The following is a 23,627-nucleotide window of genomic DNA, read 5'->3' as shown; positions in this document are numbered from 1 at the left end:
CCGAGCCCCCTCAAAAATTCGTTATGTGCGTGAGGAAAAAATGTGTCAGGCTTGTCGATTTTCCCCGGAGGGTCCAGATATCGAGATTAGAGTTATCAGGGTTCTAATGTTGATCATATGACTCTTCTAAAATGCTTAAAAAACTCACTACTTATAAAATTTCCCGGGGCAAGATCCCCGATTTGGGCCCCCCAATATTTTTTGTGAGCCGGCATCCCTGTTATAAATAATTGTCAGAACTCAGGCCTCGTGCGAATTTTGGTGGCTAAAATTTTGAGCCGCGCATGCTAGCTCGAGGTCGGCCTGGCCGGCCGTGTGGGGGCAGGTTTCGCACCCACTGGGAGTCAAATGAGGACCTAGCAGGACGACACCAGTAGACACCCCCCCGTCACCGGCTGTGGAGGCATAAATAAGACCTTCCCTGGGACGAGACGTGACTGCTTCCGCATCGTAACGTGTGCCCTCGTCGCTTCGTTGCTGCAGCTCGGGCCGCTGTCAGGCGATCTTCCAGCCTGCCCCAGTGCCTGGCGTGTGTTAACCTACCCTCTCCTTCCCCTCCTCTTAGCCCTACTCCACCACCATCACGGCCACTATCTTGTTCATTTGTGTTACCGTAATATAATAAATAACTCGCCATAGGCCGGCGAGTTTTTTCTTTTGTTTTACCCCGTCGAGTTCCCTATTTACCCTTTTCCTCTTCCTTACGGGAGGTACCACTTCATTTTCAATGGACAACTCTCATATCGTCCACTGAGCACTATGCCAACTCTACCAGTTGCTTAATAAATAATTTAAGGGCCATGCCATTCAAATAAATGCAAAATCAGATTTCTGGAGACTACGAGAATATCTCATAAAGCCTAAGAGAGGGGCGAAAAAACCCCATACATTTGTCCATTCAGAACTACCCTGTCACATTTTTCACAGGTAGGTAGAGCCATTTTAGCCCCAAAAACTCAATTTCGGGTCCTTATTACTTAAAGCCATTTAGGCACGGCCTCATATCATTTTAAACTAACCAAATTTTAGCACGTGAGGATTCAATTTATTTCGGCCATTTTGTGACTAGGAAACCCTAATTTTTTCCAATTCTGAAATTAAGGTCCCACCTAGTGGGCATTTGTAGACGAATCTGTGCAGTAATACACCGGTGAAAGCATTTGCGGTAGGTGATAACACACCATATCGCCTCAAGCAGGCCCGGGCTGGACCCCTTCTTAAGGCGGTGGACGGCCATGGCCAGAGGGCGTCAGCACTAAACAGCAGGAGGACTACCGGAATGATCCAGCATTAATTATATTAATTTTAACCAGTTTTTTTACTCAATGTGGTGTTAACTATGCTGTTAAATTGTCCATCATTGAAATTAAGTTAAGAGTTCAATTTTGGTATTCTGACTGTAAGATCTGTTAGTTTCGGAACAGGAGGGCTCCAAAGATTTTCAGGCTGGAGGGCGCACCGGGATATGTACGGCTGTCCCGGGGGCCCAGCGCGGGCCTGGCCTTAAGTATTAAGTTACGACCTAAATGGTGGTTAAAAACCTCAACATAGTCCAATGAAGTGTCTGTCACTCGAAGATATGCTCAAGGTACGATCTGATTGTGGCATATATAATGTGGATATGAATTACTAAGCTGCGTTCACCAACGGAAGTCGATTACACAGAGTTGGGTAAAGCAAGACAAAAATCGTCAGTACACTAGAACAGGCGAAGAGGACATTTCAGAAAAACGAGATCTAATCTTCTTATAGCCGAGAATAAGAAAAGAAGTATGGAAACAGTACATCGGATGCTACAAATGGAGCATTTTTATGCATGGGATCGGGGCTTGAACGTTAACAGCAGCAGATAAGTCAAGAGTGGAAGCATTCGAAATGTGTAGCGTAGGCGAAGATGGCTTTCTACAAAAAGAAGAATCTTCTAATAGCTGAGAATAAAAGCATAGAACAACGCGTATCTCCAAATTTGGCCGGTTTGAGACAGGTATCTTAAACAAACTGTAATTACGTTTAAAAAATAAAATGCAAGCAAAAAACAACTCTTTGTTTGCAAATGTATACTTCTTTTTCAGTTTTATGAATTTTTGTTTTTTAATAACATTGTACAATTAAGAATATAAATCGTTTCTTGTGCTCTCCTGAAGTGTTTATCTTTTTGAGACACGTGTTTTTAGAACTTATTGTTAGCCATCGATATATTGTCTACTGAAAGCTTCACAAAACAAACTTATATAAAAAATAACAAACAACAATGCACATAGTAACTCAGAAAAATAAACATTGAAATTGGATTCACACATACATTCCAACACATTCCTATCTATGGATTGACGGTGGCTAAAGTACTCGACCGGAAATCGGGGTGTCCGGGTTCGAATCAAGGCGAATGATTTTTTCCCTGTGGATTATACGCACAAATTGTGCATTGCGGATGACTCCCGTGAAGTTATCACCGTGGCTAGTGCCGGTATGCTTAAAACTGTTATTAAGGATTCAAGATAGAGGAGATAAGCCACTATGCTAAGGCTAGCGGGTAGAAGAGAGGAATGGAGAGCTGCGTCAAACCAATCTTAGGAACGTTGACTTATGACAATGATGATTTATGAAGGGTCGCTCACCGTCGCCATAAGGTGTGAGCAGGACGCACTTGGTGTAGAGGTCGAGGGCTGCCTTGAAGTCGCCCTTGAGGAACGCCTGGTTGCCCCTGTCCTTGAAAGCCTTAGCACCAGCTGCATCCTTCATGCCCTGCGAACCAAATAGATAGGGAATATTTCATATAAAAATACGAGTAATTTCCAACATAGATAATACTTGGTACACATTGTGCTCAATAGTAACAAACTATGCGAGAAGATCTGTTTCATAAAATATTAATTATTTCCGGAGTTTTTGTTCTTATTCAAGTTTAGATTTAAACAATTTTGTCTCCAGTTTCTGGGATATATATCACGATGTAATTCAGCTAGAAATCTTATAAAACGCCTATTTTAATCTATAATAGATAAATTTTCATATGAAAGGGCGAGTTAAAAATAAATAAAAACTTAAGAAAAAAATACACTGATAAAAACGACGATAAAATATCGTGAATAAATACACCTCAAAATTTGTTTCCCGACAAAATATTACGTCATGTAATTCCATAAATATCCGATTAAACGATATAACATCCAAAATTCACTAACTCTTGCTTTACTTTGTGCTATTCCATTATAAGTTTTCCTGGATATACACAATTACTTATACCACTTACTTTTTATCAGAGCGCGACCCGGGTTTCAATGAATTATCATCATCTTCAGGCTAAAATTATGATTTTTTTTATTTTTTAAATCATAATTAATTTTTTAAATCATAATTAGTTTTTTAAATCATAACTAATTTTTAAAATTTTTAAAATCATAATTTGCGCCTGAATATGATGCTAATTCTTTGAAACCCGGGTCGCGCTCTGATAAAAAATAAGTGGTATAAGTAATTGTGTATATCCAGGAAAACTGATACAACATCCATTATAATTCGATATGCCGTGACATTTTAGTCAGATATGTCTTTAAGTTTATACTATAGCTCACATGTTCGCATTTATTATACCAGGGGCAGAGGCCCCCCCAGAGAGTGATAACGAGTCATCACATAAGTCGCAAGGGCACTATCCATCATGAACATGCCTAAGCAACTAGTAGGCAGAAGTGGGGCGTGGTAGGTCGCGTACGAATTTAGCATTTTCTAAGTGGTGGAGCGCGCTGGGTTTTTCTAGACCCATGACGTCACACCCCCTAGCAATCGCTCCACAAATACTTGGCAGCGTTCCCCCCATCCTCAAGTCTCCCGTAGCAACGCCCTACTCTGTTGACGCTCCCCCCCTTTTAAATAGAGGGCAGAATTCACTTCCGCCCATTCCCTTCCTAACATAAATCCCCCAACTTTCGAAACCTCCCCCTCACGTGCGTTGCTAGCGGAGCGATTCCCTCGAACACTTCCAAATTGAAGCCCTGGAATAATCCCACGTGTCTTGTGTTCCTTTTTTCCACACGTCATCAGAATCATGAAGTTTTAGGAAAATGCACATGTAAATATTGGAAATTTTCCATAGCTCATGATCATTTTCTTTGTCATTGCAGCGAACAATAAGGTATTTGCACAACTTTTGGTAACTACAGAAAATATATATTTGGCGCATAAAAAACCTAAATTAATTTTTTTGGTCATTATATTACATATTTATTTAAGTATAACGGTTTAAAAATGTTATTTTGAGCCTTGCGCCAAAACGGCTGGCGGCCATGTTCTACGACATAAATAAACCTATAGGTATAGCCATCGCTTCTCGCTATAGTAACATTGTTTGCATTCTTATTTATGGTATTTATGCCATAAAATCGTGTGTTATTAGCTATGAGTACCGTTGAAGTACGCTATGGAGGAGGAATATAATACGTGTTTGGGTGTGAAGACTGGAAAAAAGGATCCAATGAATACTCTCCGTGTGTATGTGTACAAGCACAATTAAATCAACGGCTGTCAAAGTTTTTGTAAATGTACCCATTAAACCGGATTTGCGTAAGAAGAGGCTCTTGGCATCCCGAAGGGATTAGAAGAAGATGCGATACGTAACGTTTGATATTTAATTATTGATGTTGTGAGGGAGTTGTTGATGGGAGGAGAGATGTGGTTGTTGAAGAAGGGCGGTAAAGGGAAAATTGCACGTAGGAAAAAGGCAATTAGAAACTGTATCTCAAATAAAATAAAGGAGATTTGGAACAAAAAATGTCTGATTTTACAAAAAGAAGTGTGATAAATATGCATTTGCCAAATAACTAAAATAACTGATATCACAGGCAAAAATTACGATTGGATTTACCTTAGGTTCGTCTCAAGACTACTTTCTCTAATTAATTTAATAATTAAAATTAATGCTTCAATAATATAAAAATACATTAGTTGAACGATAATAGAGCCACAGTTGACTGAAATTGCGATAAATAGTTTTGACGGTAAAATACAGATACATACTCGATTCTCTACATTTTGATGCAACTTGTGTTAAGTTTTAAGATCAAAGGATGTCACGCTTGAAAGCAAAATTGATTGGCTTTATGCATCAAAAGTGGTATTTTTTTGAACTCCGCTGTCAAAAAATGGAACATCAATTCCCATGGGAGACATTCCCCAAGACAAATATTTGAACCAAAGAATTTGGGGGGTTCGAGTAACTCAGCTGACTAACTCCCGTGTTTCAAGCATTCAGACGAAATCTATTTTGATCGAGGGCCAAAGGTGTTTGGACTTGAGTGACAAGAGGAAGCCGCCACGTGCGAGACGAGATATCTTTCGGAGAGTTCCACCTGACGCATTGGAAACCAAATTTCGAAGCCCCAGAAGCTTTCCGTTCGGCGTAGGTCAGTTTCAAAGAGTTGCTTCATTTCCATATTCCTTTACCATAAGCCTGAATATCACTTCACGTACTTGTCCACGCACAATTGCCAAATTTCATTTCAATCAGAGCCAAATTCGAAATTTATTAAGACAATTTGGTAAGGTAAGTTACAACAAAAAATATTCTTTCTCATTCAACCGTTTGATTATACATTTGAAATGCAAAAGTTGCCACTCACTTTTCATGAACTGGTGACGTCATTAAAGTTCTGATACATTAGGAGGCCGGTTTAAAGGAAAAACTCACTTATGCCTCGTTCGGATTACGATTGTTCCAGCAATCGTAGGAACTATCGTGCATTCAAACAACGATGGTTAAAATCTGTGCTGACCTCTAGTGCTGATATCTAAAGTGAACGAGAAATTGACGGTTAGCACAGCTGTTGAGGCATACAGGGTCAAGATATTACTGTGTTCAACTTGTATTTACCGAATAATTTTTCTTCCACCCATACTCTTCCTTCCTAGGACTAGGATTTCATGAAAAGAAATATAGCGAAGGGTGCTTCACGAACTTCTCGTCTTTCTCCTGTCGCTTCCTCTTCCGGTCTCCTAGCGCCAAACCATCGTTAAGTGGCAACGTTCGGAACTACATTAACTATTGTCAGGACATGAATTCACACTGCTAGTTCGGCCAATTATCGTATGGGCGATCGCTTGGACAATCATAATCTGAATGAGGCATTACGCTCGCTGGGGGGGCTCTGCCAGTTCTTTCAATTTTGGTTGAACCTTATTACGCAACACCTTACCTTCCACCGTTTTTGAGATAATAATTCACGAAATAGTAAAATTCCACTATTTGGCCAAAATTAAAAGTGTTGCGATCGGTTTGAAAATTGGTTTTTCTACATATCGTGGTCGTGTCGTATCGTGGTGGACGTGGCCCAGGTTAGAAAAATTACACTTTTGAAAAAAATCGTTTTTTTGACGCCCAAATGCTCCCAAAAAGTAACAGCACAGAGTCAATTGGCAACACTGTAATAGATCATTCGTGCGGAGCTCCAAGCGCGAAATTCTGGTACCAGAACGTCAAAGTCGGCGTTTAAAGAAATAACTTAAAGCGAAACATTATGAAATCAGTGCGAAAATCAGCGAGGGGTTTGGTCGATTTTTGAATTAACGGAAGATTAGCCTGAAACTATGCTTCGCGCAGAGTCGTGTTCATTTTTTAAATGCGTTTCGCCGCTATGTTTTGTTAGTTCTAATCGTAAATCATGGAAGAAGAACACATCGGAATGAAAAATCATGCTGAGATAATATCGGATTGGGAATTTGATTGCGGAAAAGAAATCGAAACAGCTGAACTCAATGCAAATACCTCTTTTGCGGCAGTTTTCTGTTTTACTTACGCAGAAGACTGATAAATGGCGTAAAATCCACGTAAATTAATTCTATAAACGAATGTCGAAAACGATCTTTTCCATCGCTACACATGGTCAACAAATAAATGTATGTATAATAATAAACATAAAACGTAAACCTTCGTCTAGGTGGTGTGAGATGCCACTGAGAATGCATATCCCCATTCAACAGAACATTGTAACACAAATTCAATTTTAGATAAAGCTAACTCCCAACTATTGGTTAGTCCATCCCTGCAAGGTTAGAATCATACAAAGCGATAACCATGAAGAACAAACGTTAAAAAATACTCAAAACTGATAAAATGGGAAAAAATGCTAGGAAAATACGAAAGGAACAAAAACGTTGAAACAGACCAAGAAAATTGAATGTTTCCGTTCGGGTTAAAAACTGAATCGACGCCAACGTAACGAAAAGCGAGTCTTTTATGGTCTTTATGGCAATCTGACGCAGGATCGAAAAATCAGCCTTATAGGCCGGCATGCCCAGGGGTCAAGCCGGATGAGGAGTTCGAAGAGCGTGCCCTAGAATCAGTTCCATTCCGCCTCCAATTCTTTTTTAGAAATGAGGACGATACCTTCGTCGTTTGGCCACATGGTATGGATGCTCTGGAACCCTTTTTGGAGCATATTAACGGACTCCATCCCAACATACGATTCCCTATGGAGTTCGAGAAGATTGGAGAATCACCCTTTCTCGAGATAATCATCTACGAGGGAGAGGACGATAGACTTATCCTTTGACCAAGAACCATACCACCTTGATCTAGACACAATGCAAAAAACATATATCTTTTGCGACTTGGTTTGAACTTGAAATGGCTCTTTTTTTTGGAATATCTTCTCAATTTTCAAGCAGAGAATATATTAACAATATCTCTAAGTCGAATACGGGTATATTTTTCATATGAACATAGGGCAAAGAATTTTTTTTCCCTGTCGCATATTGCTAACGATAGCCGAAAAAGGCTGAAAGTATAAACTTTTTATAAAAGTCTTGGACAGAATATGACTTTCTCATTTGTTTTATGTAACTCGAAGGCCGTGCTCTTGAAGATTGAAATGGTTTGCAGTGCCTATGTTGTAGTTGCCTCTACCCGCATGGAAGTTTTTTCAATTCCATTTAAGGAAAGCGAAGGAGAAAGAAAAAAATAACATATTAACAATTATTTATTTACTATAGGGCGATGAAGCTCGTCATTTGAAAAGGCGAATAATCCGTAATAATCTTTTCTGATTGAAAATTAAACAACTTAAGGCCGTTTTACACGGTACACGGAATTGCGCAATCAAAATTGCGTCGTGTAAAGCGGTGAATTACTAGAACACATGCGAGAATGCGTGGATGCGAGACGGCAAAATAGCCCCTGTTCTAATTTCGTTCATGCATTCGCGCAATTCCACGCCATTTTAGAAATTAATGCAGCTCTAACCTGCGCAATTCCGTGCCCCGTGTAAAACGGCCTTTACATGTCGCAGAAAAGTTGTCGGAATCCCAACCACGGTTAACCGTAACATGCGTTTACACCTCGTCTATGTACCACGGCCGGCTGTAACCGGCGTAGAAACGGCGTAGTGCAAACGGGGCATGAGTTTGAGCACCGAGAAAAAAGTGGCGAAACGATTCATTTAATGCGTGCACTCAGGGGCGTGGAGACTCGCCTCGTGGGCAAAGAACGCCGAGATTATGTCCGAGTTTATAGAGGGAAAGAGTAAATACGGCGGCGTGACCAGATAGGAAGCAGAGGCGCGAATGTAGCTAAAGTTGGAACGGGGGCAGTGGAGTCGCTTGGAAAGGATCAGCGGAGGGGCTGAGAGGCAGATGGCGGAAAATTCCCGCTGAGCGATGAAAAAAAATCGAATGGCCTGATTCAAAATATTTTAAAATATTTTGTCGTAGTACTTTCCTCTTATGGTAGTGAGGGCGCCTCGGTAAAAATAATTAGAACTTGATGTAACTTTGGTCACATAATCTTTGAAAGACGCCCTTAAAATTATCTAAAGAAAACCTGATTCCCAGGGGTCGTTTTCGAGATATTTGACGGTAAAATTAGGATAAGCTCTTGTGGAGAAATACGGTTTTTACGAGCTAGCGAAGCTGTTTATAACAAGACGTTGTTTAGACGGCACTCATTAGAGGCAAAATTAGAGGAAGAAGGAGGGAAAAATATAAATATGTAAGGGAAATTATAAGTTCATGATAAAATAAGAAAAATATTTGCGAAAAATTACCTGAAACTGGCTTATAGATACATAATTATTTTCTATCACTTAGTAGAAATGCCTTCATAGTTAATGATTAACTCTCCACAATTCCAAAATGAATTGACAATATTTTTAGATCAAGGTAATGTAAATGTTTACAAAGTAGTCTTTATTGCTGCCTCGTCAATTCTGCGATTTTAAGGTTCTTCTTAAAATTGTTAAAATAAGGATTACAAAATTTCCCCATGAATTAATTTTTCAATAATGCGTTTTGTTGTATAATCAAATCATTATCAAGTAATTTATTCAATCATACAATGAAACACATTACATGGGTTGAACATATGTTCCTCAGCCATTCCAAAGGTTGAATGATAACAAGAATTCCATTGATAACACTGCACCGGTTGCGCATCACTTGCACGTTCGGAACTTCAGACCTGGAGTATTTATACATGTTTGCAATGGCAAGAGCAACGGCATATCTTGTGTACATACTACACTATCTTCGCAGACGGAGCAAGCATGTAACGCGACGTTATCAGACAGGGAAGACAGCGTACGGATTGACACCGAGATATCTGGCTTCTACTAATGGATGTCAATTGACACCCAGGAATAGGGTAGGAACAGGTGCTGCCAAAATTCCGGAGATCAGGGAAATCATGGAAAAATCGGGGAGAACGAACAATATTCTGAAAAAGTATTGCGCGATTAACTAGTTCTCTTCTCCACTATCATCATAAATTCTTAGATAAAAATATGAAACATTTTATCCCTCCAAAAGCGCTTAATGAAGACAGTTCCCTCTGGAAGCCCTTTCTTCATAGAGTAGCGCTTCTGAAGGTAAATCCTCAATTGTATATTCAAAAGTTTTAACGACCTCCTCCATTGTCTAGTCATTGATGTCATTGATGTCTAGTCTCTGGCTCTTTCGTCCATTAGATAAGTGTATTGTTCTCCTCTTTCGAAGAGCATATGCCTCACGTGTCAATAGATATGTTAATATTAATTAAACGTGTTAACCGTTATGTTAATATTAATACTAATTACCTATTATCTGAATAAAATATCATCCAAAGGGATAACCTCCCATCACGGTAATGCTCCTGTACCCTTCATGCCATACAGTGCACTGACAGTTGTGAGCCCACTCGGTTATTTTTGCTCGAAGATCGCAGGCAAGAAAAAAATTTGGGGGGGGGGTTCGAAGGGGAAAATGCATCAATGACGGGCTATGGGGGAGAGGTAGCAGCCCCGTGAATTCTGGGAATGATGGTAATTTAATAATGGTAAATTTGTTGCTAGCAATGGTGAAATGACGGTAAGTATCGAAAAGATGGTAATTTTAAAGGCGTCTCTCAAAAAAAGTTTTTATTTCACTAAATTATTATTAAAATTTTTGAAAATAATTGATAACAAATATTTTTGTTTAATTTTGTGTTATTTTGTTCCGATAATAATTGTTTTCGGGTGAAAAAGTGGAAGAAATGTGTTCATTCACACTTGTCAGGCCACACATTGAATTTACAGAGGGAACATGGGATCCAGTGAAGGAAGACTTAGATTCGATAAAATACAAAGGAAAGCCGTGTGATTTGTCAAAAACAGCTGCGAGCAAATACAAAGCGTTAAACAGCTTTTAATGCTTCACAAGGGTGGATTAAATTTTGTTACGCGGTTGGGCGCGCAGGCCATTCTGGTGGTCCAAATTCACTTTTTTCATTTCCTTAAGTTTTCCACATTTTGTACAAATTTTTTTCACGAACAATAAATTTGGAATTTTGTAATTGTTTGACGAACTTTTTGTCTCTATGGAACGCATTTATAATTGATAGTGGAACAAAAGCACCCCTGTCCCCATTCCCTGCGAAGGTAGCAAGAAAGCAGGCCACTTGCCGAGGTACCCATAAAAGTGACATAAACGTGCCGAATATTGTTTGCACTTCAAAGCAAACTAATATCATACCAAATTTGCTGCACAGATGTAAGTGATGCTGAAAGGAAAAGGTTACACATTAAGGCGCGTGGGTCACACACGTGGCTCAGTCACGCCCGCTTCCATTAGAGCGCTATCTATTCTTACTTTTGTGCCGATTACTAAAAAGCAACTATGTGAGGCTTTCGAGGACAAAATAATGTGCAGCTACTGAATGTCACATTACCCTAAATACCTCAACTTTGCATTGCCAACCGTCAATTTCTCGTTCACTTTAAATTTTAGCACTGGAGGGCAGCACAGGTTTAGCCATCGTAGTGTGAATGCGTGAATGCATGATAGTTCCAACGATCGCTGGAACAATCGTAATCTGAACGAGGCATTGGGAGCCACTAGAGACTTTGCTCGAGCAGTAAAGAATAGCTATCTTTCAAAGCGGCACGGAGAACATGATCTTAGAGCACCACCATATTTCCAGGTCCGACTGAAACGATAAAGAAAGAGAGGTATATCGCCGAACGGATAGTTATGGGAATTCGTCCCCCCTAAAAACAATAAAGCATTTTAATAGACGCATGGTGGAAAAATAAGTAGACGCATTTCCTTTTCCTTTTTTTTTTTTTGAAGGCTGGTGTCCTAATATCCCACGTCGCATGCCTATTGAGGCGGCTTTCGGGGTGGTATGTAGATGTAAGAGTTTTAATTTTTATTAAACTATTCTAGCGATTAAGGTAGGCTTCCATGGAGTGCTTAGGAAGCATTCTGGGAGCCTCTCCTTCATTCAAGCACTTCCTTCTCCAATTTACTATAAGCTGTAATCCCTTTAATTCTATCTAACAATCCTATTATTTTCCTTCCCCTCCCTAGTTTACCTAACATTGTACCCTCCAGCGCTGTTTTCAACATCCGCTCTCCACTAAGTATTCGCTCCATCCATACCTTCTGTCTCTTCCGTATCTCATCTAAAAGCTGTCTCTCCTCACCCATCATTCCAGTAATTCGTCGTTTCTTCTCCTCTCCGTCCACTTCACACACTCCATTCTCCTACAGACCCATATCTTGAACACCTCCAGTCTTATCTCGTCCTCCTTCCCAGGTGTCCATGTTTCCGCACCGTAAATTGCAATACTCCATATCACTTGCCATTTCTTAAGTTTGAAAAAAAAACAAAGGTTAAGAAAGACAATCATTTGGGGCTTAAGGTAGCTCACTATATCCAACAGAGCAGAGTAGGAAGGACAGGTAATTGGGTCTCTGGAACTCGGACTAAACTTGGATTTCTTCCAAGCGCGAAGATCTCACTATAGATTAAGATCTCCAGGCGGATGCTGTCTCCGCTTCTGTGACGTTGGCATCCCGGAAATCATATAAAAGGCTCCCACACCTGTCTCCTAAATTATCACATTGGTATAAATTTATGTCTCCATTACGCTTTTTATCTATATAATGTAAAACCCACTTCTGACCATTAAATGACTGCCTCATATAAATTTTTGGTGTGAAGAAGACGATATACAACATTTAGTCATAGAAATGACCCCCTCTAAAATCGTCTGAAACCATAAGAAAAGCTTTCAAAAAGCTTAGGATTGTTGTTGACCAGTTATGATGACTTTGAAAAGACAAATTCACACTGACCGCCATGGATGAAGTTACGACTGTCCAAGAAAATCATGATATTGCTAACGACGATATGCTCAAGTATCTTGCCTATAATCGAGATAATATTGTTGATTCTGATAATGCTCTATACCTATTTCGAATGTTCAATTACGTAAGTGAAGGCATAACTACTAATCAAATGTTGGTAGTCCACATACAGTTCCTCCTTCTTGGCACCTTAAAATCACTCATGACGTAAAAATTATTACATTCTACTTTTTTTGCTGTTTTTGAGTAATAATAAACATTATTGTTAATATTATAATTATTTAAATGGTATAAGTAGATTAAATCAGGGTCATAATGAAATTAATACAAATTTATTTATAAACTTCATCAAGATTGACAAGAGTACGCATAAATAAGTCATCCGTTTGACCTCCGATTCCCCCTCTCTCATTCAATAATCTTCCTCACGGAACTACGATTTTCTCTCACCGCCACAAGAACTCTTGAATGAGTGAGGCGGTGGGGCGTTACATCACAGCGGTGAGTTACTCGCCTTCACGTTTCCTCACTTCGTCTTCAAGTCCAACTGGATGAACGGCGATTGGGCAATAAATTCCAATGCAGCTGGTTAGAATTGTAACGTCAAGTAATCATTGCGTCAGAGCGCGCCAACAACACAGTTGGAAGAAAGTCATTCAGAAATAACTAATGCCTTACGTTAAAGGAAAGGCTTGGATTTTATGTTCCTTTTAAAGAAGTGGTACCACCACGGAACTTAGTAAATGTGATTTCTCCCCATATAAATAATGAGACATTTCAATGGCCTTTCTGATAAATAAACAAACTTCAATTAAAAGATGTTTTTGTGCGTAGTACAGACATTATTCAATTTATTTCCTACTTCATGAGTCAACTCCAATCCTCTTAATGCAATATTGAGTGATGTGCTACATTTTTGGTGGTTACAACAAGAAAGTATGGTATGTACCTTCATCATCATCACATTAACAACAATCCTAAGATTAGTTCGACGCAGCTCTCCATTCCTCTCTCCTATCCGCTAGCGTTTTCATAGAGGCATATTTCTTCTCTTTTACATCCTTTATAATCTGTCCTATGTAACTCATTCGGGGCCGTCCCTTGCCCTTCTTCCCTTCCACCTGTCCTTATACGAATGTTTTCATCAGGCCATCACATCTCAATAAGTGGCATACAATATAGTCCCGTCTTCTCCATAAGGTTTCTTTAAGAATTCATTTTCTCCCACTCTCCAACTCTTTTCCACACCTCTTCCTAGCACTGGAATACCTTATACTGGAGAAGATGCCTTTTAAACTATTATGAGATCTACATCTACATACTAACCATCAAGCCGCCTAAAAGGCGTGTGGTAGGGGTGTAAGGACACCAGCCGTTTCATATAAAAAGGAAAAGCGAAATTACAATTAGCATTTATGAAAGTCCTTTATAATTAGGGGGAAAAACGAATTCCAATATCAATCCGTTCGGCTAAAAATCTCTCTTAATTTATAGCTTCTGTCGGACAAGGAAATATAGAGGGGCTCTAATATTATGTTCTACATGTCGCTCTTAAAGATATCTATTCTCAATTGTTCAAGCAATCTAAGCCTAGCGCGCAGCCTCCGAGTCGCCAGCGGCTCCCAGCCTAACTCGCTTAATATCTGGGTAACGCTGTCTGTACGTCCGTAGCAGTTTTTGACGAACCGCGCAGCCTTCCTTTGTGTTTTATTCAGTTCACAGATTAAACCGGATCCCATATGCTCGCTGCATCATATTCAAGGTGCGGTCGGACGAGTGCGATATAGCAACATTCTTTTACTTTCTCATCCGTAAATCTTGCCACAATACGCTTGACGGATCCTAATTTATTCGATGCTAAACCGCAAATATTCCCTATACGTGTTCCATACGAGACGTACGAGGTTATCGCAACTCCCAGGTACTTCTTTTCGTTTGTTGTATTTATTTTAATATCAACCACAGCATAAACATGGTTATAGTATGACGAACTATGCAAAAAATGTACCGCCGTACAAATGCTCAGATTAAGTTCGAGTCCCCACTGTTCGCTCCACAGATGAACGTTGTTTAAACCCGATGATAGAATTTCATAGTCAGAATGATCACTAATTTCACGATAGGTGACAGCGCCGTCAGCATACAAACATATTTTATTGCTAATTCGGGAGAAGAGGTGATTAATGTATAAAATGAACAAAATAGGGCCGATTACGCTTCCTTGTGGAACACCTGATGTCACTTTAACTACATCAGAGCTAATTCCGTCAAGAACTACTTTTTTTTACGATCACTCAGAAAGTCTCATATTCAGTTTACCACTGTTCGTTTAATCCGCATGACTGTAATTTGTGTAAAAGTTTATTGTGCGGTAATGTGCCGAAAACTTTCTTAAAATCTAGAATTAATGAGTCAACTTGTCTTTTCGATTCACCAGATTTGAGAACGTCATGAAGAAAGAGCGCGAGCTACGTTTCGCATGATCCACCTTTTCCGAAGCCATACTGACAGCCATGGATGAAGTTACGACTGTCCAAGAAAATCATGATATTGCTAACGACGATATGCTCAAGTATCTTGCCTATAATCGAGATAATATTGCTGATTCTGATAAGGTTCTGATATTTCCATTTTTTAACTTATTTCCCATGTTCAATTACATACGTGAAGGCATAACTTCCTATCAAATGTTGGCAGTCCACATGAAGTTCCACCTTCTTGGCACCTTAAAAACACTCATGACGTAAAAATTAATACATTTTAACTTTTTTTTTGCTGTTTTGAGTAATAATAAACGTTATTGTTAATATTACAATTATTTAAATGGTATAAGTAGATTAAATTAGTGTCAGAATGACATTAATGCAAATTTATTTATAAACGCCATCAACTAATTGTTTTCCGCAAATTTAGCAGAGCGTTTCAAAGTACAGGTCGAGGAAAAATGACAATGCATTTGGCTCAAGTGCATAATATCTAAAGGGGACTATTATGAATGCGACAAATTTAATGTAGACAAATAAAAAATATTTTTAATATTCAGCTAAGCTAGTCTCTCCTCCCAATTAAATCTTCCTCTTCAATTCACAGCAAGGCCCGATCCCTTTCATTCCTTCTTTAATTCTTAATCTCTTCCATCTTCTCCCTCGCTTATAAAATGTTATTCCCTCTAACTCAGGTGCTAACATCCCCATTCCGCTACATACTTCATTCACACGTTTTGCCTCCCCCATGTTTCATGTACACATTCTCAAATGCATAATAATCACTATGCAATCAGTGAAAGACTTGAGAATAACTAAGAAGTATGGCATAATTATTTAGAATATACCTTTGTTTCGTAAAGCTTCATTCTAACTTTTTTATTTTACCCTAAGAAATGATAATCCTTCATCGATTTGAAAAAAATTCTTTACAATCAGGGCTTATGTGAAACCTCTAAATGATAAAAGGAAATACTGATTTTTTTTCGCACGTAGACTCAATTTCTCACAGCATATTTCAGAAGGTTGAAATCGAAAATCCGAAAAAAATCACAAAAAAATAAGCCACACCCCAGTGGACACCCTGGCATAGGCATCGTTTCATAAATCTGCGGTCCTCATCACGAGCAGGGTTCCACACGCTCCGGCCTTGCGTAAGATTAAGGACGCTGTCCCACAAACGCCAGAAATTAGAGCGCACTAGTAATCAGCGAGTAAAACCTTTTGCTTGTCAGCGCTCTTTCCCTTTCGTCTTACCATTCAGCTCTCTCCGCACCGAGATATGCTCGGCCCCACGACGTCCAGGAAACGTTCGAGAGATATAGATGAAGAGACAACCGTAGTCGTTTTCCATACCTTTTTCATTTTTCTCGAACAATGCGATGTACTTTCGATGTAATTTTCAAGAGTTATGAGCAGAAATCCTGACGTATACATATATTATTAGGAAGGTTAGGAGGGCTAATGTGTTAAAAGAAGGAGTTGGTAGGTCAAATAAGAGGAAAGGACTTGGTCAGGGCCACAGAGCCTTAGGCGGGGGAAGGACCTGCACAGCCGCGAAAGGTGAGTAAGTCGGCACCGTATTTCTAGTATACTTTTTTGAAAATGCCTCAGTTTAATATATTTTATCTTTCAGTGGAAAACATTTATAAAGTATGGCAACATATGGTGGTGGTCTTTTCATTTTCGTTTTGCGATTATTTTTATGTTACGCGATGATCAATCGTTCTCTGTTGTATGTTAACGTATTCGTTAGTACTTTGAAGTTGTCGATAGCGAGTTTGGAGTTAATAGTGAAATTGTAAATGTTCGTAAAGTCTTTCGATCAGAATACGCTCCACTCATAAAATAATATGAAATAACACGCATCCGATGAATGATCACAAGCATATAAATATTATTAGGAAATTATTATTGTTGTATCTACTACGATAAATTTCCACATAGTTAACTCGTCAACAATCCATATTGTCCAAGAGAAATTTTCAACCGTAGCAGGTATAGCGTCTAGCACACAAAATCATCTTTTGGATCCAGTTCTGTTACTATTTTTAAATACCAATCAAGATGAAAAAGCATTTTTATTTTTCGCTGCTACTCACCTGCACTTGTTTTCTTTTATGTGGTTTAGTTCGGGAGCCGGAGAATCGGAGGCTGCAATAGCTTGGTCACTAGAAACGGTTAGTTCTACAGGTAACAAGTCCACACGGAAACTAGTAGCGAGCACAGTGGCCAAGCTTCCGAATTTTCCAGTACATGGATTCGTTAATCAATTACTGTGAATAATGATAGGGTTTGAAAATTATAGAGACGTCAACGCAAGTCACGAAAGAAATCTCCGCATTCACTGGGGAGACAGATTGGATAATTTTCATTTTCCACTTCATTCTTTAATATTTGTAGCATGATGACACTTCGTAAGTCAGTCTAAATTGAATTAGACTAAAGAAAGTAACTTTTGCTAAATCTTTAACACATAAAAACTTTGAATGCAACAGGAACATGGCTTAGGATATATCGCAAGCGGCAATCCTAATTTAACTACACAAGCAAAACACATTATTAGATTTATTTTTTTTCAATTTATTGCTTATAAGGCATTAAGGGTGAGCAAACAATTGATTTAATGTTTTCACAAAGAGGAGAAGATGACATTATTTATCTTCCGCAACAGTAACTTCTTTTGTTTTTCTACCTATGCCATCACGAAGCGCTTTCGCGCTCCTGTGCTGATAACAATAGTAACCGTCAATTTCGAAGCACGAACCTAACTTAATATTTGGACATTTCCATGAAAATTTCAACTTTTTCTCTCAAATTAAAATTTATGCTGGAAATATTTTATCTTGATAAATCAACAGCTAAATGATATAATTTTATGAAATCAGTATTTGAAACATTATTCAGAGCCTTATTAAAAGTTTTCAAATTATTCTTTGATTCACAGAGTTTTGAAGATGTTTGAATTTATTACACTTAGGAGGTTGACCTGACAGTTATTCCGTCACATGTTAAATTTGTGCATATTTATAAGGTATTTCGAGAATTTATTTTGTTTCTGTACATGAAAATCACCTTCATAAATGTTTTTTGACAATGCTTAGTAAGAAGTTTGGCAATTTTTTTTCTGTATTTTACACTTTTATCGGAATATCCTATTGCATAGCTTCTCTAAAGGTATTTCCGACGCAAATGGAATCACCCGCTTGTTTTGGATACGCATGAAGCTCAAATGAAGCGTATTGTCTGAAGCGTATGCAGGTGAAAACTCAACCCCATGCCAAACACCGTCGAGTTATCTCGTAAGGTATTACTTGGGTGCATTGTGTGCTCACGGTTAAACGAGGAGACAGGAAGCACTTATACTGTATGGTAGTAGTGGAGATGGAATGAGCCACTCCCCGCAGAGTGGAGTGTGGTCGCGCATTAATTTCGGATCAGGCCCCATGCGTCGGCGGTCGAAAATAAAACTCACGAGGGGGATGAGGGAGGGGTCGTTCCTCCCTCAAGAGGGGAGGGAGAGTGAGGGGAGGCAGGGAGGGAGAACCAGGAAATACCCCGCCACGATACAATTTAAAGAGGTCGTCCCAAGGAAAGAAGTAAATGACATTTTCAGATACATTCCAATCTAGTAGCACTTTATTGGCTGACGTTACGCTTATCATCATCACTAGTCAACGATCTAGAAGTTGATTTCTTCTCGGGTTCTCAGCCAGGTTAATTCTTTCGCATAAGCCAACGTTTCGAGAGACACTTGTCTCCCATCTTCAAGGCTGTGTTACTCTTTGTAAGTCCAATTTCACACTCAAACTTTCAAAGAGTAACACGGCCTTGAAGATGGTAGACAAGTCGTCTCTCGAAACGCTGGCTTATACGAAAGAATTAACCTGGCTGAGAACCCGAGAAGAATTCATCAATAGTAATAACCAGGAGAAATTAAATTCGTTCATCCTGAAATTAGTTTGACGCAGCTTTCCACCCAATTATCCTATCAGCTAATCTTTTCAATCAAATCAATGGTTCACGAGTTCAGGTCATTATCAAGAAGTAACAGAACAATTACGTTACCTCTTAATATTGACCTGAAAAGGTCGAAACCGGTAAAGTTTTTAATATATATTGTGTGGAATACAACAACGTTTATTTTTGTTTCTATTATATTTTCAAACATACGCATTTCTTCTCTTTCTCACCCTTCTTTAACTGCTCCAAATGTTTCATTCAAGGTCTTTCTTTACCGTTTTTGCCATCCACTTCTCACTCGACGATAGTCTTCATAAAGCCATCATGTCTCAAGATATGGCCTATAATTTTGTTCCGTCTTCTTATCAGGGTTTTCATGAGACTTCTTTCTCCTCCTGACTCTTCTTATGACTTACTCATCATTAACTTGGTCAATCCATTTGATCCTCATCATCCTTTTATAGCACCACAAACAGTGTACTAATACCCCTATTTTAAACTATATTTAATAAATATCGGCCCCGAAATCACTCACAAACTGCGTTTTATTGTTTGCTAATTTTAAATGAAATATGCTAAGACTTAGAATGCCAGTCACATGCATAACTACTAATCATAACTATTTTGATATAAAATATCGTCGGTGGGCACTCTTTCTTTTAAGTGAATAAATCAAACCTTAATTTGATCATGCCCGAACAAGAAAGAACCATCAAGAAGCTTCCACCATATCTGAAGCATTCAAAAGAAATACTTTCACATATTTTGCTTGAGGTTGCCATTATTGGTAGGGTTTTTGGAGAAGACTACCGACAGCTAAGGTCATTTGTGCCATGAGAGAATAGTGGAGGGAAACCCGGCGTCGGCATTTACCTATCTCAACGAAAGGCGCCAAGGGGACAACAGGCTTAACGTCTCATCTGACGGACGGAGTGTTGCGCTTGAAGTGCCCTCCACAAAGCACTCATGTAGGGATCGGGCAGTTTCTGAAAAATCTCTGCCAACGCCGGGATTGGAGCCCGGACCATCTGAATGGGAAGTCAGCACTCTAGTCGCCATACCAACCCTATCCCCAGTCGTCATTATTATGGAAATTCAAATATATTCCCAGGATGCATCTATCTACTTATGTATTTGAGGTCCAGTCGGACGAGTTGCACCTGTCTCTCACTTTCTCATTCGTAAACCTTCCCACAATGCGCTAGACAAATATTAGCTTCAAATTAATGCAGTGAATGGGGGTAGTGACGGAAAAATCGATCTTGATCAAAATAAAAAATCGAGTTTTAATGGTCAAAGATCGAGGAAATCGAGGTGGAGCCATGATTTTTGAGTTTCGATCCAAACTCGATTTTTCAATTTCGATCTTTACCGTTTCGTTTGATCTCAGCAGCGTCATTACCGGCCTATCATAACGTCATCCATAACTGTAAAAGACTTTTCTCCATGGCCGGTAAAATTGGAAATGCACGCTCTTGATCATCATGGAAGCATATCAATCAGGTCATCTTTTTTAAAAATTTTAGTTATGCCGAATGGCTCCAGGCGGTGATAACAAAACTTAAATGTGGATGCATATGTAAATTTTTACTAATAATAATTCAAGCATGTATATTACATAGACTTTTTTGCACAACTTTAATTTGTATCTTGAGTGTTTTTCGAATAAAATACAGAAATGTTTTGTGCAAACTGACTGTGAGTTTTTTTAAAGCCATCGATTTTTTCGATAGATCGATCTTCAGGTGCAAATTTCGATATTTGTCGAAAAGCCGACCTTTTCATTTCGATTAAAAATCGATTTCGACTGACATTTTTTCATCAATAAACGGGAAGCACTTTGTATTCCAGCGAACTGGTTCCGTTCATTTGGGACGACTACCGGGCTGTGGGCGCTTGATGAATTTTCGGAATGACTTCATTAACATTCCATCAGCCTATAACTCCTTTTAATGATGTGCCATTAAACATTCTTGTTTTGAGGCAGATATTCAACACGCTAAACGACCCACAGTCGTGGAATTGATTGAGGGTATAATATCAGAGGGGGCTTCCCACAAAACTGGAGCTAAAATAGCTCTCGGGTGAACATCTACGGAAATGGAAGGGAATAAACTGAATAATAACGAAGGAGTTCGTTTGATTTATTAAACGGAATTAATAATTAAGGGGTAAACAAATAAATCAATTTGTCACTGGTATGAATAAATACATATATAAGAAGCATATTAAGGCTAAAATAGGCTGAAGCAATGTCTCATTAACGCACGTGATTAAGTGATTCCCGTGAAATAAACAGCAAAAAAAATAAATACCTCGATTTGAGGTTACATAAAATTGAAACCAGAGATGTAACCTTAACTTTTTATATGATCTTAATTTTTCACTGAACCTCGATGATCAAAAAGTATTTCCAATTGATGGAGAGCCTAAAGCAGTGATTAAATTTATCGGGGATCGATAAAGGGGAAAACAATAGATTACGTACTTTCATTGTTAATGAGTTTTAAAACAGCGTTTCAAGAAGTATGTACCATTTCTAATGAAAAAATTCGCGTATGCAGAGGCACTCCATGGAAATATGTACCAAGAAATATGTACCATTGAAAAAACGGCAAGGAAATGGAATGAAAGCAAAAGGAACTTAATTGAAATTGGCGATGGTGGCGGGTTCTAAAGATAAAACGGACGAATATAGGGAGAGAAACGAGGTGTACCCAAGAATGGGAAAAGAAAGAGAATTGAGGAGCACCATATATCAAAGAGGCGAGATCTAGTGCATTTCGTATGCTATAAGAAACACTCATTACGTAATAAATGTCATGGTGGGAAAATAATGAGAAGTCCTCCGATGAAGATCAAGAGGTAAGTACTGTGGGGCAGATGACGAAGAATACGAGGAAAAAAAACAGGGAGCTAATGGAATTATTCTTGAGTAATAATACTTATGAGAGGGCGAGGAGCCAAGGGGTACAAGTGATATTTTTCTCAACTGAGTTAGGTAAAGTATTTGTTAGAAGAAATACACGAAAACTTGGTTGCCATGTGATACGAGTGAGTCTCTCTTCTGCGCTGACATCGAGTGGAAAATCAAATGCAGTACTAAATATCTATTGGTTTATTTTCTATACCTAATTTCTGTAACTAACAGTGCAAAGAAAAAAGAAATCACTAGCACCCCTTTGCTTCTCACTCACTCATCTGAAATAACATCAGTCTTACCTTTGCGAAAAAATTCAAAACTCACGATCGTAATCCCAAGAAAGTGGGCGTACATCTCATTTAAAAATTTACGCATGTAAAGAGGAAATCCGGAAAGAGAAATTACGTAAATTTATTAAATTTCTCTTTCCGGGTAAGAAAATAGTTTTCGAACCCTCGTAATTACTTTACAACGATTACTATAACGCTTTTTTCATCAACCATTGTGATTTTCATAGATTACCTAATTAAATTCTCGGTGATCACACGTTTACCACTGGATTATAACATAGGAGCACGGTTCAACATCTATCTATGCCTCGAGTACCTATGCGACGACAAATATGTACACTGTGACACTCAGGGAGGAGAATTTATGCATGATGTCCACAAAAAACAACCATTTAGTATTTGAAAATTGATCGCATGTATATGATGTAAATCATATTTAATTTATGCTCCATTTTGTTCACAGATAAAAAACTTGTTATCGATAATACTCTAAATACAAATAAAAATAATACTATCAATAAAATTCCAGACATATGGATGATAATATAATTGTAGAATCGTAAGCGAGGAATTACTATAATATTTTATTACCACCCCTAAAAAGAAATAATATCAGGTAAGTCATGTGGAAGTTCTAAGAAGAATAGGATAGTAGTAGGAGAAGAAATCTTTCCAAAACCTTGGGAAGGAGACGGGACAGCTTAATCGGTCACATCACGACCAGCGATTGCCTGATGAAAACTAAATATGATGGACAGGTGGAAGAGAAGTTCGGCAGAGGCAGGCATAAAGATGAGATACGTAGAGCAAGTGGTGAAGAATGTATGCAGCGGATAAAATCGTTTCAGGCTTGACTCGGTGGAAATGCGAAATCACATTTTAGTGAAAGAAAGCATTATAGTACTCGTCTTCTAAGACTTAAAACTTACTTTTTACGTTATTTCTCTCTCCGATATCATGCACGACCCCACTATTTCGAGATTCTATGTCATTTTAAAGTAAACATGAAATGATATAAAATGATGCTGGAACCATGGTCGGTAGTGGAGTTTTATATTGAAGTGTGGAAATTACCATTTGTAGTTTATCTTTTATCATGGATGTAAAGCACATGAAAAATGTAGGTGTTAAAAGAGTAGCCGATGAGGGGACCCCCACGGAGAAGAGAGCTGCGTCAAACCAATACATACTAATATTGATTACCGTAGATGATGACGTCAACGAAAAAAATGAAGGAGGTCTGATAGTGATTACTGTGCATTCATTTCCTTTTATTATCAAGGTTCCCACTCAAAGTAAATTATAAAATTCACGGTTTTTTCCAGGTTTTCACGGTCTAAATGTCGTCAAATTCACGGTTTGTTGAGAAGC

The 23,627-nt window shown here is 38.6% G+C and overlaps 1 protein-coding gene across 1 annotated transcript in view; it reads right to left on the bottom strand.

Moving 5' to 3' along the window:
• LOC124165092 (SET and MYND domain-containing protein 4-like) overlaps nucleotides 1-23,627 on the bottom strand; it is a 74,664-nt gene that overhangs the window by 27,280 nt on the left and 23,757 nt on the right. The window contains exon 2 of the mRNA XM_046542370.1: nucleotides 2,619-2,745. Coding sequence (XP_046398326.1) covers nucleotides 2,619-2,745 — 127 coding nt within the window. The remainder of the gene's footprint in view (nucleotides 1-2,618; nucleotides 2,746-23,627) is intronic.

Source organism: Ischnura elegans, chromosome 9 (assembly GCF_921293095.1).
Source record: "Ischnura elegans chromosome 9, ioIscEleg1.1, whole genome shotgun sequence".
In the NCBI taxonomy this organism is placed as follows: domain Eukaryota; kingdom Metazoa; phylum Arthropoda; class Insecta; order Odonata; family Coenagrionidae; genus Ischnura; species Ischnura elegans.
This window is presented reverse-complemented; position numbering and strand designations above follow the sequence as displayed.